At 41.7% G+C, this 18716-nt stretch overlaps 1 protein-coding gene across 1 annotated transcript; it reads left to right on the top strand.

Annotated features, from left to right (window-relative positions):
• Nucleotides 1-16069: 16069 nt before the first annotated feature.
• Nucleotides 16070-18431, top strand: LOC309335213 (vomeronasal type-2 receptor 26-like; the record flags this gene model as incomplete). The annotated part of the gene is made up of 3 exons (XM_081850086.1): nucleotides 16070-16255; nucleotides 16940-17066; nucleotides 17527-18431. The coding sequence occupies 3 exons, from the start codon at nucleotides 16070-16072 to the stop codon at nucleotides 18429-18431; spliced, it is 1218 nt and encodes a 405-aa protein (XP_081706212.1).
• Between the last annotated feature and the right edge of the window lie 285 nt (nucleotides 18432-18716).

Genomic DNA, 18716 nt, shown 5'->3' with positions numbered 1-18716 from the left:
ATTCCTTGTTGTAAAATGCCATTTAAAGCATGTTGAACTTTGAGATATTAATTGTTCTTCATTGTACATACAATTAATATCTGTATTTTCCTTCACAAACATTATATTAAAAATACTGAGCTAATTGTGCCCTGATAAATCTGTTGCTCTTCACGGTGTCTCAGGACTTAGTTGCTTTTGAGCTGGCAAGAAAGAGTGCTGATTTTTTCCCTTCTTCTTCATTTCTGTTGGGAAATATCACGGCAATGATAGTTAGATGAAGGAAGTAATGGAGAAAGGAAGATCATTTCTTCCAGAGAGCCCAATGCCCTTGAGATAACTGCTCATGTTACACCCACTCATCCCATTTGCTTTGCATCTATTTTGCAGTTTTTGCAATATATTCTAAAACTTCTTTGAGCAGAGGTAACAAGATGGGAAGTGCAGCCTCTCTAGTCTCAAAGCCACTGTCAGCTCCTTTGGGGGTGGGAATGCAAACCATATCCAGCATGCGTTCCTATTTGACTCTGGCTGGAGTTTCTCCTCCTGCTGCTCTTTTTCCACTACCATGATGAGTGGAAGGATTCTCCCCCCTTCATCTGTGATGTCTCAGATTCTCTGTCACTGAAGCTCTGTCTCCTGACTTCTTTAGACATGGCAGAACTTGTCATAGTGGAAGGAAATCCACCCTAGATAAGCTCCAGTTGTCCCTCTGGCACATAAGAGGCAGGGGAGAACTGCTAAAATAAACACACAGAGACACATTTAATCTATAGATAACAAGTGGTTCAGAGACCTAGATTGTGGAGGGTGGGGACAAGGTCACACTATCCGGGACACCCTCCTGCAAGGGGATCAAAAGAGATGCTCATTTGGACTCCCAGTGGAGCATGGCAAAGTGGAAAGAGTCCATTGCTAGCTCATCTGCCAGCATGGATAAGTATTTGGTGATAAAAGGTGGTCAGAACATCTCCTAGGGTCAATGAGGGATTGATAGGCAAGCCTAAGAAGTTCTGAAGAGACACTCTCTCATCATTATGAGGATCACAAACTTGTGAGTAGCTGAGAAAGTGGAAAAGCTAGAACTAGGTAGCTAAGTGCATGATTTTAACTCAGGTTCCATGATGTATTCAGCAACACCAATTAGTTCACATTGCAGAGTTGGGGTGTTAATGCCCTCTGAAACCCTGAGAAATGGCTGGGTTTGAGACTTCTGACTGACTAGCTCCATTTGAGTCAGGAGTGTGCCATAGGCACAGAAAGCAATACCAAATGAGAGTGCCCATGAGCATGTGCAGAGTACCTTCATCTCATCCCTTATTTGCTCTTGTAAAGCTTATATAAATGTACTGCTGATCCAGGAATAATCCAGAAAGTGTAATGGGTTTCATGTAAAATTGAGTTATAATGGCTGGGTTTTAATTAGGACAAGACAAGAAAATACCAGTAAGTCAAGCAACACAGTAAGTTGTCTTGGGATAAGGATCACCTCAGATGTAGGAAAATAAACTAAATTTTATCGTAGAAATTCATGCATGAAATATTATTCACAGAACAATCGGTTACATTCCAAGCTGCAACACGCCGAGGATGGAGACGGGGGTCCTTCTGAGGAGGGGCAACATAGAAATCTTATCAACAATGAAAGTGATCCTAATAATTTCCTAACAATTCTGATGTGCTCCAAGGTGTTTCAGGGAAGAGAAAAGAATATCTGATAGTAAGCAAATACACAGCAAAAGGCACAAACAGAAAAGGATAACGATGAGGTGTGTCAGGAAAAAAATTGAAGCTACAAATGCAGAGAAAATGGTTCTCTTCAAATAACAACCCTTTTGAGAACAAGAAGAGCAAAGCACATCTGTTTTAACAGGCTTGCTATAGATCAAATAATTTATGCAGCACAAAAGAAAGGCATTTAAGAAGAAGAGGAAAATGTCTGACTACCAACCGTTTGAATAGACAAATAAGTGCGACTGGTTATTTGTGACCACCAGGTAAATATGAGCAGCATAAAGACTAGTATGGTTGGTCAATAATATAGCGGGATAAGCCTGTGTTGAAGCGATGTACAAGCTTATGCCCAAAGGACCTATGGCCACTGCAAAGCTTTAATGACTTCAATTTCAACATTCATGATTTATTTGACAGGAAGAAAGATTTAAATCTAAGAAGCTACATTTGCAATTATGTCTGTGCTGGATGACAGTTGTCGAAAATGAGTAATTTAAGAATCAGCTTTTGTTGTCAGACACTAGATGCTAATCATCAAATCAGTTGCATAGAACAAGATCATACACCATCCTTTGATTTGGTCATTAGATCCTCCTTTGAATTCAGATCAGGCTTGAATACAATTATGTAGCACTTGGGAATGAAGATGCAGCCCAGAAGCCCAGCACGGGAGGCCAAGATAGAGAAGATCTGCACGGCTACCATGTATTTCCTCTTTGTGCTCAGGTAGGAGGGCACAAAGGAGACCCAAACACTGCAGAAGACCAGTATGCTGAAGGTGAGCAGCTTGGCCTCATTGAAGGCCCCAGGCAGCTTCCAAGCTAAGAAAGCCACTGTGAAGCAGATGGAGGCCAGGAAGCCCATGTAGCCGATGGAGCCATAAAACATGGCAATAGACCCTACATTGTATTGCAAGCTGATCTCTCCAGCCTGGGAGGTAATGTCAGACTCTGGGAAGGGTGGAGAGATTCCCATCCAGATGATGCAGATGACAACTTGGACAAGAGAACAGGAAATGACAATGGAGTTGGCCAGACTCTTCCCCAGACATCTCTTCATCGTGTTTCCTGGCTTTGTGGCCAGGAAGGCCAGCACCACAGTGATAGTTTTTGCCAATACAGAAGAGACAGCAACTGAAAAGATCTTACATCTATTCTATGGTTAGCAGAACCAGATCCATTGAGTAACTGAGCTTGTAGGGAAGAGAAGGTGAATGTTCAGGACGTGGGTGTTGGTGTTACAACTGGGGTGTTAGTTGCAAGTGCTTTTGCTGATATTTTGGAGGGCATGTATTTTTTGGGGGGGTTAAAGTTCTTTAGTTTGAAATAAACTACTGGCTACTTCAGCTGCTCTAAATCTTGACTCAATATTTCTCTGACACAGGATCTTCTGTGCACCAGATTTCTCTCCCCTGGGCCCCAGCACAGTGCAATGCATGACAGTGGGCTGCTATTCATTCAGAGGTTTGGACAATTATGAAAAATATCGCTTGAGTTCCGGGGAGAATAAATCACTACGATTCTTATAATTATGCGGAAAACAAACTTTGCTGGCATTTATGGAACATTCAAAGAGTATGTTGACATTTAAAGGTCAATCTGACCTTTGACCCCCCTCCAAGCTGACCCATGTAAAGACCAGGGAGCCATTTCTGTGCATTCTTGTTCTCATGTTTTCCTCCAGGTCTGCACCTGTGCCTTGAGCCACAAAGAGACACAGGTGATGCATCTCCCCCTTATAATTATTCTTATTCTTGCCAAATCACCAGGGATTGAGACAAATCAGCCAAACATCAGAATCAAGGATAAAAGTGAGGTAATTTATTACACTGTGCCTGAAAAGTTTCTTGCAGAAATATACCCTGTGCCATGGACCACTTTTCTTGTCCAATCATCAGGGATTGGATTAATCATGAGATTCTACAAGCACCTGAGGTCCAGCCATGGTATTTTAAGTATACCTTTTCAGCTGTTTCTGGGTGAGCCAACTTTTGTTAGTTCATCAACAGATCTCTCTTCTCTCCTGATGCAATAACAAAGTCTATTGTTTCAAGGACTTTTCTTTATTCTCCTTCTGATTCCCTCCTACAAGCCCAACTTCCAGGCCCTGTGGCACAGTAGTCATGGCTTTTCCCATAAGAGCTTTCTTCCAAATTGCCCTAAACACTTTCAGCTGGTAAGAAGTATGGAATACACACCCTACATCACAAATGAGAAGTGACTGGTTCCTATCTTCATTTTCACTGGAAGCCCTGCCCAAACTCTGGAATCATGTTTAGCTATAGATCCCCCAAATTGAATATTTTAGGGTCTCACTACAAACATGGTGTGTGTGTGTGTGTTTGTCAGATTGTGGCCACTCTAAGCAACTGGAACGGTCTCCCTCAGGAGGTTCTGGACTCTCCTTCCTTGGGTGTTTATAAGCAGAGGTTGGGTGGCCACCTTTCATGGATGCTTTAGCTAAGATTCCTTCATTGCAGGGGGTTGGGCTAGATGCCCCTTGGGGTCCCTTCCAGTTCTATAATTCTATGATTCTCCTGCTGTCCTAAGTAATGGATTATTTCCCCCCCGACATTAAATGAGACCCCATAACTCCTATTTTTGTTCAACAGTCCAATGAATGTGAAGATTGTATTTGGGGTAGGTTATGTGATGCCTCTATCACTGTCTCATTGTCAGAGTTTCCCTGACCTTCTGTCTGGCCCCTTCTACTTCCCTTTCCATGTAGGGGCCGAATCACCCTGTTTTTAGGGCTGGTTGTGACCATTCTGTATGACCATTGCAACAATTCTGAACATAACGAATTGGTTTTGATTTTCACTGATCTTTCATGCAGGCCTTGCACCCTCATTTTGGTTCAAGAGCCCATTTAACAAAAATCTTAGTTTTGGGGGGTTGTGCTACCACCAAATATTCCCAACATAATATTCTGTTGGGAGCTGCCCAGAGTGGCTAGGGAAACCCAGCCAGAGTGGGGTATAAATTGTTGTTGTTGTTATGCTTTGGGATGTATTGTAATCTTTCCATGATCCGATTCCATCATCCATGAATCTGAGGGAAATAATTTTCCCCCTGTACTCTTTTGGGATCCATATGGACGTTTGAGACTCGAAACAATTTTTGGGGGGTGTTCGGAGGTACCTGATGGTGGGGTAGACAGGTCACAATACACAATACAAGGTGAATCCAGTCAACCATAAATCTCAGAAGGTGACTAGATATTTCTGCAGCCATTCAATGCAGGCCTCCTCCTGCTTTAAAGGACAGACGTGTGCCTAGAAAATATGGGGCAAATATAAGTATGGATGAGCCTCTTCTGTCAAGAATTTCTTTTAGTGTTTTAATTATGGTTGCCTTGACAGAGAAGTAGTATAGAAATGCAATAAACATGCAAATCTTGCACTGGAGAAGAGATATCCCTTCCCTTCTTAATAATAAAAGTTTTTTTTTGCGTTGGAGCAGGATTTTAATCAGACTTGTAACAAACACTATGGATAATGTGGAAGGATAGAAAATGTAGATTATGGAATAATATGAAGTTTTAAATGTTGACCATAGGACCCATGGAGGGGATGGGGGAAAGTCTCGAGATTCAGAGAAATCTCTTTATATGGTTACATATTTGGTAATGTGATAATTTATTACTTGTAAAAAAAAGTTCTTTGTGTTGGTTTCCACATTCCCTTTCCAGAGCGCAGGCTTGGGGTGTGACATTCCCTTTTTTATATATATATAAATATTTATTAGAGTTTTTAAATACAAATGCACCAATAATAAACAATCTTACTTCTATCACAACGTAGTTTCATCACTTCTTTGGACTCCCTCACGTCTCCCGCTCCCATTTACATCGTTAAAAGATTTTTCCAAGGAAATTATCAACTTGTTTACGATCTTATATCCACTCATTCAAGTATAATCTAACAATTCTCCATAAAATTTATGTTTTCTTTAATCTCACTTATCATCAAATTCAAAATCTAATTTAGTGGTGGCCAATTTTTTATAATCTAGCATCCTTCATAACATTCAACCAAATTACAATGTTTTTGTAAATACATCTTAAATTTCTTCTCTAAACAAGTTGTCATTCATCTTCCATCTAAAGGAACCGGTTGGCAGTAGTGTCATGTCCATCTTCAGTGCATTATGGTCGGAGCAGGTCTTTGGGCAGATTTCCACTTTTCTAACCTTGGGTGCCAGACCTCTAGTTATCCATATTTGGTCGATTCTTGTCCAAGTCAGCTGGGCTTCAGAGAAGAATGTTCCCTCTCTTCCCAGGGGGTTCTTGGTTCTCCAAATGTCAATCCAGTCCATATTGTCTGTCATTTCAAAAAAAGTCTTTGGTAGTCTGCCGTCTTTTGTAACATTTTGGTTTTGTGACTTATCCATGTTAGTCGATACGACCCCATTCATATCTCCCATCATAATGATGTTGTTGTAGTCCAGATAGTCCAGCATAATCTCATGCAACTTCTTATAAAATTCCGATTTCCCGTCATTTGGTGCATAAATTCCTAGTATCAGAATCTTTTCTCCTTGATGTTGTATCTCAATTGCTAGAATTCTTCCATGTTCATCTTTGAATAAAAATTTAGGTGACAGGCTCTCTTTTGCATATATCACCACCCCTCGCTTCTTTACTTTGTCCGAAGATATAAATTCTTGGCCAAGTCTTTTGTTTATTAACACCTTTCTATGGAGCCTAGTCACATGTGTTTCTTGTAAGCAAATAATGTCCAATTGTTCTATTTTTAATATATGAAAAAATTTCCTCCTTTTTTCTGGGATGTTACAACCATTAATATTCCAGCTCAAAAGTTGCAGAGACATCCTGAATAAATCTGGTTATTTTTCGGGGGGTGGTACCTTATTCACTGGGTCTTCAAGATCCAAGGGTGCAGGTACCTCTGGTGTTTCAGGCCCTGGAGGTAGCTCAGTTCCTTTGTGAAGGTCCTCTCCGTATGCATTCAGAAATTTATCTCTATCTTCCAATGTTCTGATTTTAATCTTCTTCCCTCTAAAGGTGAAAGATAATCCTTGGGGGAATTCCCACCTAAAGATGATTGAGTTGTTCCTTAGCAATCTTGTCAGCTCCAAATAGTTAGATCTAAGATCCAACAGTTGTTTAGGAATGTCCTTGTAAATCTCAATTCTTTTGTCCGAAATGTCCAGTGACTTTCCGTAGTGTAGGCCCAGAATCTTGTCCCTTTCCTCCTTTGACCTCAATATTATCAAACAGTCTCTGGGCTTCTCTTTCTTTATAAGTCTTCCAAGCCTGAAAGCTGAAACAATTTTAAAATCCTTTTCCTCTAAGTTCCAAAATTTGGAGAATTCTTTAGTCAAAAACTCAGCTAGGTTGCCTTCTTCCACTTCTGGTATCGCCCTTATCCTTAAATTACTCTCCCGGTTCCGCAGTTCGATCATAGAAAGATAGGTCTGGTGTTCACCTACTTGTTTGCAGAGTGGTCTTACCTCTTGTTCTAAATTTTCAAGTTTTTGGCTGGTATCTTCAGCCAATTTCCGATTTTCCCCTGCAGCCTCCTTCAATTCTCCAATTGCTTGTGTATTCTGTGCTACTTGTCCAGTTAATTTATTTAAACATTCTGTGTTTTGGTCAATTTTATATGTTTGCTCATCGGCCTTCTTGTCCAAAGATTCTACTTTCTTGTCCAGAGATTCCAATTTTTCAAAGATTTTCTCTAAAATAGCAGTGCTTGCCCCTGAGGCCATATCTTCCAATTGTAATTCCTCAGTTTCTCCCTCCCCTGCCCGTGGCAGAGAAGCAGCTTCTTCCTCAGAAGGCAAGGTAGGCACAGATGATCTACGTGTCTGTGAGGCTGCGGTTAAAGTTGTCAAAGTTGTTTGTCTAGCTCTTCCTCTCCTTCTTGCACCACTCATTCCAAAGTTATCTAAAAGTCAAGGTCAAGCTGAGTTGTTCCCATGAGAAAGCAGCGGCCCAGATGGTAACAGTCAAACAGAGGGCCGGGAAAAGGAAAGTAAAACAAAAGTCACTGCTGTAAGTCCCAAATCCTCTAGGGGGAGTTTAAAATGTTTCTGAGGAACAGATCAATTCCACTAAAGTTAATAAAGTCAGATTTCAAAGTCCAAGAACCTTCAATAAAAATTTTTCCAGCAGAGTTAGGATTTAGTATTTAACAGCAACAGTGTTTCTAGTGGTGCATACTGGTAATCTAAATGCTTCAAAGTAACAAGTTCAGACTCTCTCAGATTGTTTCAAAGTTCAGATTCAAAGTATCCAAGCTGCAAACTGCAAACTGACAGCTCAATTTCTCAGGCAGCTCCAGCACCTGGGTTTTTTACTTAAAATGTAGCTCCAAGAGAAGAAAGGTACCCCCATGCAGCTAAAACTCATAAAGTCCAGCACTTGAAATTATTATTCCACTTAAGATAAAGTTCAATGGGTGCTCAGATCAATTAGTTTAAAAGTTCTCTCTTTGCCCCCACTCCTCCAGCTCTTTGCGTTCAAGTTCAACGACAGCGGAAGACGGACTTCCTGTTTTTTCGTCACTCCGCTTTCAGCCAAATTCAATGCTTTAAAGTCCCAAGTTGTACAAAGTCTATTATTTACTCACGGGTTGTTGTTTCCAGAACAAAAATTTCAGGAAGAAAGGTCGGCGCTCACCGGCAACAGCTACGCGGCTTCGCTCCGTTGATTGCGGAATGACCCTCAGCGCCGCTACCCCCTCCGCGATCCGGAGCCCCTTACGGGGTTCCTTCAACGTTTTGGGGGCAGCTCCTGGCGCCCGCCGGGTCCCAAGACCGCAGGCTTCTGCCGCCTGCGGTTTTCCGATGTGGGTCTCCGCTTCGCCGTAGCGGACGACCCTTTTCAGCGGAGCTACCCTCTCCCGGTTAGAAGAGGGCAGCCATTACCGTTTCGCGCCGCCTCCGGAAGCAACCGGGGGTGTGACATTCCCAATGTCATGCTTCACTTTCAGTCATGTTTGGAATTCAAAATTAATTCAGCACTCCGGAAGGGGGTTCCTTTAACCAGCCACACCCCTCTCTCTTCCACCTCCTCCTTGCCTTTGATGAGGTGCTTCTCAGGTAGCATTTACACGGAGGAGAACTGCTCAGCTGAGTGAGAATAAGGAAGTGAAGTTATGGGAGCATTGTCTGGTCTGCTCAGAAGACATACTGAATTGATCCCCCCCCCAGCTGTCAGTATATGGAAACATCACAGCTGCAAACAGCTAGCTTGTTGACATCACATGATGTGGCTAACTGTGGGAAGGAATTTCCCAGGAAGTTCACAGGCTTCTCAGAGCTCTGTGAAGAGTGTAATTTGAAACCTTCCGTTTGCGCATGTACAGGAAGTTTGTCTGACTTGCTAGAAGAACTGACTTGAACGGACATGTTTTTCTCTAGTGCTGTAGACAGAAATAAAAGAATGTAAATAGACGTTTCTGTCTGTCTCCTTTTCCCTGCTAGGGAAGAAGCAGGAGGAGGGGGTGTGCATTTACCCACGCTTGGGAAAATGTCGCCTATCAAAATCTCCCTGGTCTGTCTGGATGTCAGCCAGAGGAGAAGAAGAGTTTGGATTTGATATCCCGCTTTATCACTACCCGAAGGAGTCTCAAAGCAGCTAACATTCTCCTTTCCCTTCCTCCCCCACAACAAACACTCTGTGAGGTGAGTGGGGCTGAGAGACTTCAAAGAAGTGTGACTAGCCCAAGGTCACCCAGCAGCTGCACGTGGAGGAGCGGAGACGCGAACCCGGTTCCCCAGATTACGAGTCTACCGCTCTTAACCACTACACCACACTGGCTGTTACCGGTATGCAAGCTCCGAGGACAGTGAGAGGGGCCAGCCTCTGTGGAGGGGGCTTGCAAACCAACACCTCCCTGTGAGAGGGCAGCCCTCCTTCCAAGAGAATCTCAAGTGTAAGGCAGTTAGGCCTGCCCTGCCCCAAAGTGACTAGCAGTTCAAGTGAGGAGGGTTTGGTATCTCAGAGTAGGGAGCTAGAAAACTGGGAGTTTTCACAAACATCCCCCCCACTACGACCCCTGCACATGAATATCAATAAATTCTTGAGGATGTTGTAGAGCTACTGTAGAGCTACTGTTTGTTTCCTTTGTAATTATTAAAATCACAGTGGTTTTCCTACATCTTCTACTTTGATACTTGGGCCATACCCACTGAAGGTTCAACATGGGTTTCTGTGGTCGTTCGTTAAAAAGAAATGGTTACCCACCTCCTATTCAGCAGTGGTCTTTATTGGTGCAACATTTTACAGGGCAGAAGAGTAGAAGTATGTGCTTTTGAGAGTTTACAACTATGGAAGGAGTATCATAAGAGGATTTATTGCAATCAGGTAGTATAGGAATTTCATCATAGCATTCAGTTTGTTAAAGCAATCAAGTAAATTCACCATTCACCTTCTCCGTTTTCCATGCTGTGTTACCTGGAAGGTTGATATTTGTGGTGCTGCAACACCGAACATCCTGTTTCACGTCACCAGACAACATGCTATGCTAGTCGACTGAACTATCCTGCAGATCTCAACATTCACCATGGCAGAGATTGGGGGGAGGGTGTCCTCCTCTAAGAACTTGGGCTCTGATCCAAGTACCGACATGCTGAATTGGGCTCAGTAGCTACAAAATTATATAAAATACCATAACAACTGGAAAGGTCCCCAAGAAGCTTTAAATAACAGATAACATAAAAAGATATATGGGAATGTGACTTTATCAACTGTTTGTGATGTATAATTTATGTTCTTGCCCAAAGTGTAAGGCTTAATGACTCCCAGCTAATAACGTCTGAAAAAATCTCTCTCTCTCTCTCTCTCTCTGTGTGTGTGTGCTATGTGTTACAAAGTGAGAGTTAAATCTCTTCGTATTACCATACTTAAATATTTAATGGATTTGGAACAAATGTGGAACAAATGTGGAACTGATAGTCCTTAAATGAATGGGTAAGTAAATTTTCACCTATAGGCACCAATCCCAATTTGTACCAGTTTATAGAGTTTTTGAAGACATATATCATCTGCACAAACAGGGAAATAGTAAAATGAGGTTAAGAAATCATCAGAATAATATCATCTGTATATTAAATCAATTTATATTTAACTGACTTGTGGACTACTCCATAGATCTCCCTATGTTGTCTAATAGCAGAAGCAAATATGAAAAAGCAAGGGTGAAATTGGACATGCTTGTCTAGTTCCTCTAAGTTGGGGTGCTCCAACTTCTATGTTTCCTCCCAGAATCCAAGTGTAGGACAGACAGAGTTTTTGCTAACATGTTTTTCTCCAGCCTGCACCTGCACATGAAGCCACATAAAGAGTTCAGGACATTTCAGTTGCCATGCTTGATCCCTTTATAATTATAAAAATCATCAAAATCATAGAGGGGTTTTTCTTTCATCTTCTTCTCAACAAAGCTCCAGAGATTTTGTCCAAAGATCACCTTTGAGTCCACTCAGGGAGATATCTGAATTGTCAACAACGTAAGGTAATTAAGCTATATCATCAGAGCAGAGAGGAATTGGTGCATAAAAGCCTTCTGTATCACTGACAATTTGGGTTCAGATTTAGGACAGGCGAGTTGCAATACATGGGTGCAAGGCTGACTTCGATCCCTTCTAGGTGTGAAGTCTTGGTTGGATTCCATCAACATTATCTAATTATCTTCTAGTTCAGAGGAGCAGTCACAGACAAGGAAGGTGTTCCAAGCAGGCACAGAATGGTACTGCTTCTCCTGCTCTTCCTGCCTCATGCAGACTGTGGAGTGAAGGCAAAATGCCCCTTGACTTTGGAGAGAGACTGGATTGAGCCATTCAATTATTACAGGCCAGGAGACCACCTCATTAGTGGAATCATCTCTGCCACAGCTGCTGTATTAAATCCGTGGCACTTCAAAGCTGGTCCCTCTACCAGCTTTAGTAGGTAAGTCAGTTTAGGAGAATGGGGTTACTGCTGCTCCGTGTAATATCAATTTTTACTTATCATCCTTTTGGAGCTGTAGTGTATCTGTGTACTTTGGTCCTGCCAGGTTGTGGTGCTTTGGGGTCTATATTTTTTATTCTTTATTTTCTTTCTTTTTTAATGTTGCATTCTTTTTTAAAACAAATCAGTAAAATTACTTATAAAAATAACAGGTTGGAAGGGAACAGAGGGGAAGGGAGGAGAGTATGAGAGAGGGGGAAAATAGATGTTCCGTGTTATTTAATGAGCCTCTAAAAACCTTTTCTCTCCTATTATTCTTTGAAAGTCTGTGCACGTCTAATTCCATCATGAAAAATTCACTCTATTTTAGTTTTGTTTTCCATAGGATAATGAGTATTGACTGAACAAGGCTTTCCCAACACTCATGCATCATTAATTGGGAATTTGCTATCAAACGTTCAAATTTGGATCAGTGTTAGGGTGATTAAATTCTAGAAATAGAATCCAGGGCTTTAGATTATCCTTAGAAGCTTGTCAAAAAAAGCAAGAGTTGGAAGTGTTATATTCACTGAATGCTGGAGCATAGGCTGTGATATGTACATTTTTTCAGGAAAATAGCAACAAAGTACTGGCTGCCCCTGTCCTTCATCCTTGCCATTCAAGAGATTAACCAGAATCCCAGGCTCTTGCCCAACATCACTCTGGGCTACAATATCTATGAGAACTTTTTTCACGGAAGGGTGACGTATGAAGCTTTGGTAGACCTGGTCTCTTCTAGACAGGCGAATGTTCCAAACTACAACTGCGGAGGAAAGAATAACTTGATTGCTGTTCTGGAAGGGGCTGACTCTGACTCTGAGAACTCCATCCAGATTTCAAGCATGTTGAGCATCTATAAAATGCCACAGGTAGGAATGGAGATGGTGGGATCATCTGACTGTGGTTCTCAGTCATGAAAGTGTTGGGTAGTGTCAACTCAGAATGAGGAAGACATTGGAAGTCAAGGAATTGAAGAAAGGAGATAAGGAGTGGTCAGATGAATTGCTGTGCTCTTTTGGATATTACCTGTCCTTCCTCCCTTCCATTTGTGTCAAATGTGGATTTGTGTGTGTGTTTGTGTGTTTGTATGCCTGTGCATATAAAACTTCCCTCATACTAGTCACCATACCACTAAAAATTGAATAAAGCAGAAAAGTTTCCCTTGAGTGAAACTGTGAAATTTTGTTTATTAATTGAAAACTTTCATAACCCACTCAATAATTTAAAAACCTTTTAGTAGTGCACCACATAAAGCAGTAAGAAAATTGTTGAAATGTACAGTAGAATACTAATGTACAGTAGAATACCAGTAAAATGGAATGATAAAAGCTTATTTTAAAAGATGAAAACAGGAACTGAGGGACTTCACAAAGATAAAGATGGGGTGCAATCTTATGTTCCAAGGAAAGTCTTGGCAAAAAAGGTAACATGTCTTTATAAAGAAAATATATGTTATTGGGGGGTAAGAACCATTTCGTCTTTGATCCCAAACAATGCAAACCAACAGTCCTTCTTTTTTTGCCAGGTCAGCCATGCTTTTGGCTCCCATGTTCTGAATGACAAGAGGCAGTTCCCCTTTTTCTATCGGACGGTCCCCAAAGAAGAGGCCGTTTACCCAGCGATTGTCAAGCTGCTCCATCACTTCAGATGGACGTTCATTGGTCTCATTGCTCCAGACACCGACAATGGAGAGAAGTTCATGAAGAAATTGACACCTATGCTTGAAGAGAGTGGCATTTGTGTTGCTATCTCACTAAGCATTCCACAACTGAATAGATTACATTTGACAGTCAAAGTTCCTCAATTAGAAAAGTGGGGACAAGTCCATGTATTTTTTTATTATGTAGAAACTACTTATTTCTTGGTGGGAATACGACTTGGAAAAATAATATTTGACCAGCTGGTCAAACCCACTGCAGGGAAAGTCCTGATCACAACATCTATGTGGGATTTGAGTGTAGATTTGATCGACAGTCTTTTAGATTTCCAGCACTTTCACAGTATTCTTTCTTTCTCTATTAGGGCAAATAAATGGGCCAAATATGATGATATAGATGCCTTTTTCTTTGCACTTCAGCAGTTTTGGGAGGAAGCTTTTACTTGTTCCTATTCACAGAATACATTGTCAGTGAAAAGCTGGACAAGATGCCGAGAAAGAGAAGAACTGCAGATGCTGCCCCAAGGCCATCTGGAAAGACTCTTATCTCTAAACAGCTACAGGATTTACAACACTGTCCAAGCTGTGGCCCGTTCCTTAAATGCTGTGTATTCCTCTAGATCTAAGTGGAGGTTGAAGGACAGTCTGGAAGTTCAAAGGCTACAGCCATGGCAGGTATTTCCTTTCCCATCTTGGACATCTCAGCCAAACGTGACAATCAATTGTACAATTCCTGAATGGTTGCCTTGGAGATTGCTTGAGAACTTGGGGAATGTGGTGGGAAGGTGAGAAGCTCTATCCTTTGTCCAAAGATTGTGTGTGTTGATGGAGCCTGTATTCAGTGTCTGAGTGACTCATCTTCTCATTACAATAGAGTCTGATACACAGTCATACTTCGGGTTACAGATGTGTCAAGTTGTGTTTTTTTCAGGTTATAGACCCGCTGAAACCCAGAAGTTCTGGAATGGGTTACTTCTGGGTTTTGGCTGTTGCGAATGCGCAGAAGCGCTGAATCGCAACCCATGTGTGCGCTGACAAGCCGCTGCAGGTTGTGAACGCTGCAGGTTGCGAACATGCATCCCGCACAGATCACGTTCGCAACCCGAGCGTCCACTGCATACGGACATTTGTCATATTTCTGGCGTATTTATATTCCGATCCCATTAATATGCTTTGAACTAAATTTTCCATTTCATATAGAGTATCTTGAATATTTTTTATCTTGAATAATTTTATTGAGAGCAGATAATAGCTGAAGTCATCATCTGAGGCCTTTCTTCGTGTGCCGCCATCATGAGAAGTCTGGAGGGTGGGAACATGAGAATGCAGCTTTTCTGCAGTGGCTCCCCATTGGGAGAATGCTGTCTCCAGGGAAGTCTGTCTGACACCTTCATTGTACATCTTTTGGTGGCAGACTGGAGTAACATGTAGCTCGGAACACAGAGGCAGTCAATTGTTAACTATTTATTCAAGAAAACGGCATATGACTCAGCAACACTTCCCATATGGTCTTTTATCTTTTTAAAAGTATTTGTTTATACTTTTAAAATGTATACATTTTATTAGTTATTACAGAAAACAGCAAAGAACTCAGCAACATTTCCCAAATGGTATTTTCTTCTTCTTTATAGTTTTATTTATACCGTATTTTTCGCTCTATAAGAAGCACCAGACCACAAGACTTTTTCGGAGGAGGAAAAGAAGAAAAAAAAATTCTGAATCTTAGAAGCTAGAACAGCAAGAGGGATTGCTGCGCCAGTGAATTGCTGTTATGGCTTCTGGGATAGCTGCGCAGCCTGCATTTGCTCCATAAGACGCACACACATTCCCCCTTACTTTTTAGGAAGGAAAAAGTGAGTCTTATAGAGCAAAAAATACGGTACTTTTCTAATTTATACATTTAATTAGTTTTACAATCATTTTAATATTTCAAAGACTGACTTCCTTCCCCCTCTTTCTATGGTTCCTTAAATTTACTTTTTAATATCTTCTGCATATCCAAATTCATATAATTTGCTCTTTAAATGATCTACTTTAAATATATATTCTTATGAAATTGCAGGATGTTACAATAATCCTGCCAATGTTTTTAGAAGTTTGAAATTTATCTGTAAATATTCAATAAACCATTTCAAAATTCGTTTATAAAAAGTTTGTTATGATGGTTTCTTATTCTTCCGGTAAGTTTTACCATTTCTGCATATTGCATTAGATTTTGTATCCATTTTTCATTTGCAGGGACTTCTGCTTCTTTCCTTTTTTAGGAGATTAGCTGCTGTAGTTGCATACATAAATAACTTTTTGTACAATTTAGATACTTCTGAACTTATCATTCCCAAAAGGTCCTTGGATTCCCCAGCAGCCTCTTGAACCCTCTCCTCTGCTTCAGCCTCAGAGTCTGAACTGCTCCCCATCACCGACTCTCCCTGCTCACTAAACCCTGTTGCCCCTTCAGCATCCAGCCCCTCATTGCAGTCTTCTTCCTCTGACCTCTCCTCAGGGTCCCACCACCAATCCCCTGGCTCTGAGCCTTCCTCCCATGGGGATTCCCTGGCTGGTGCTTCCCACCAAACTGCCCAACCAGCCCCTGACACTCTGTAGCCAATCCCAAATGAGAGCAGATCCAAGCATGAAATGTGCAGAGTTGAATAGTCAGTGTTGTTTCCCCTATTCTATATGTAGCCCTTTTCACTGCCATTCTAGCTCCACTCTTTCCTGGGAGACGCACAGTTTTACAATTCTTCAATGGACGGAGTGTATTTGGATGAGAACGGGGAACTGGCAGCTGACTTGGACATTGTGAACTGGATGGTGTTTCCAAATCGGTCCCTTCTTAGAGAGATCATTGGGAACATCAAGAGACAGAAATCCCTAGACCTAAAGTGCACCACGGACCAGAATGCCACTGTGTGCCCCAAATGGCTCAACAAGGTGGGGGAAATAATTTGTTTCATTTTATTAGATTTCCCATCCGATAAATTCAAATCATGCCAGCATGTTTTGTGTCGCACTGCCTTCAAATGCCTCCTGCATTCCTTGAAAATCTAACAGTGGGTCCCTGTGAAACTCTGTATATGCATGAATCAGCTGCTATGGGAGTGTAATTTCAAGGTGGGTGTTTTAGTAACTAGATGATGTGGCCACTGGTTTTCCCCTTCCCCTGTCATATTTAAACCACTAAAAACAAAATCTGTAAGAGAGTGTGGCTTTTAGCAGCCTCAGTGCTGGCCTCAGTGCTAAATCCATGTTCTATGGAACAACTTTCAGAAAAGTGTTTAATAGATTTGTTTGCAAAAAAAGATGGCCTCCTAACTTGAACCCTTCTAGGAAATTTAACTATGGATCTCAAATGAATAAAGTTTAGCTACCTCTGATTAATACAGTCATCATGACACTTTATCATGTACAAGAGGGGAAACTGAAACAGAGCTGAGCAACAGGGGAAGGGAAGGAGAAGGAACTGGGGTTTGGATCAAACAGGGAAACATTCTCATGAGAGGTTTTGCTGCAATAAAGTAGTGTATAAATATGGCTCAAGATAATTCATCTAAACATTGTTATCATTCTTAAATCATCAGCCTTAACACGTTTTCCTTGATGCCCCTTTATGCTCAGCCCCTGCCTACTTCCAGGTGTGTGGAAAGTTGCCAGCCTGGATTCTTCAAGGTAGTTCAGGAAGGAATGCTGCTTTGCTGCTATGACTGCGTTCCCTGTGCGGAAGGAACAATGGCCACTCAGGAAGGTGGGTGACACCAGCAGAAAGACCTGCCCTTGGGGAAGAGGACAAAGGACCTTTCTGGTGTCCAGGATTTATTAAAGGGAGTTCTAGAACTGATGCACTGCTACAACACAACTGGGCATTTTCCCCATTGGGTGTTCATACATGCTGTATTGACACATCAAATGACAATTAGAAATCCTGAGATACGGGAATTTGACATTACTTTGACTGTTAGTCAAATTTGGCACAAGAGGCACCATGAACTCCCAGATGATTGTCAGGCACAAATGTTTCATATAGTTGAGTCCAATAAGGTCCCTTTTGAGTGTCATTTTCCTATCCCGTAATATTATTGATACCAATAATTGCTCTCCCTGGTTGTACAGAATGGTTTTTATATTTTCTTTTAGTGGGGAACACTTTGGTATTGCTTTTTGTTAAGGAAAAGCATCAAAGTTGTTATCCCTTGTGTTCTTTCCAGATGAAGAGAGTTGCACCAGGTGTCCAGAAGATCAGCATCCAAACAAGGCCAGAGATCAATGTTTCTACAAGATCATCACTTTTCTGGCTTATGAAGAACCTTTGGGGATCTTCCTAGCTTCCTTTGCCCTATTCTTATCCTTAACCACGTGTGTTGTGCTAGGAATATTCATTATATTCGGGGAAACTTCCATAGTCAAAGCCAATAACAGGGACCTCTCCTATATCCTCCTTGTTTCCCTCCTGCTTTCCTTTTTGTCCTCCTTCCTCTTCATTGGAAGGCCAAGGAGAGTGACCTGTCTTCTTCGACAAATGGCCTTCAGCATCATCTTCTCAGTTGCCATCTCTTCTGTGTTGGCCAAAACCATCACTGTGGTGCTGGCCTTCCTGGCCACAAAGCCAGGAAACAGGGTGAAGAGATGGCTGGGGAAGAGTCTGGCCAACTCCATTGTCATTTCCTGTTCCATTGTCCAAGTTGTCATCTGCATCATCTGGCTAGGAATCTCTCCACCCTTCCCAGAGTCTGACATGCATTCCCAGCCCAGAGAGATCATCCTGCAATGCAATGAAGGGTCTGTTGCCATTTTTTATGGTGTCCTTGGCTACATGGGCTTCCTGGCCTCCATCTGCTTCACAGTGGCTTTCCTGGCCAGGAAGCTGCCTGGGGCCTTCAATGAAGCCAAGCTGATCACCTTCAGCATGCTGGTCTTCTGCAGTGTTTGGGTCTCCTTTGTGCCCACCTACCTGAGCACAAAGGGGAAATACATGGTGTCCGTGCAGATCTTCTCTATCTTGGCCTCCAGTGCTGGGCTTCTGGGCTGCATCTTCTTTCCCAAGTGCTACATAATTGTACTCAGGCCTGATCTGAACACAAAGGAGCATCTGACAACAAAAGCTAATTCTTAAATTACTCGTTTTCGACAACTGTCATCCAGCACAGACATACTTGCAAATGTAGCTTCTTAGATTTAAAAGCATGTTTATGGCTCCTTTTTTGATGGCTACTTTTCAAACCTTTAAGAAGTGTCTAAATGTTTACATTTTATTTTTAATTGTGCTATTTTAACTTGGCAACTGAATGTCTTTCTCTTAAAATTCAGGCTCTTTTGCACTTCCTGCATTTCAATATATTGATTTAATAGGAAAATTGATTGGGACTGCTAAAACAAATAGAGGAGAAAAGTGTAATTG

The sequence above is a fragment of the Podarcis erhardii genome (assembly GCF_964252035.2).
Source record: "Podarcis erhardii genome assembly, chromosome: 2".
Lineage (NCBI taxonomy): Eukaryota > Metazoa > Chordata > Lepidosauria > Squamata > Lacertidae > Podarcis > Podarcis erhardii.
Note: the sequence above shows the minus strand (reverse complement) of the source record. Positions and strands in the feature narration are given on the sequence as shown.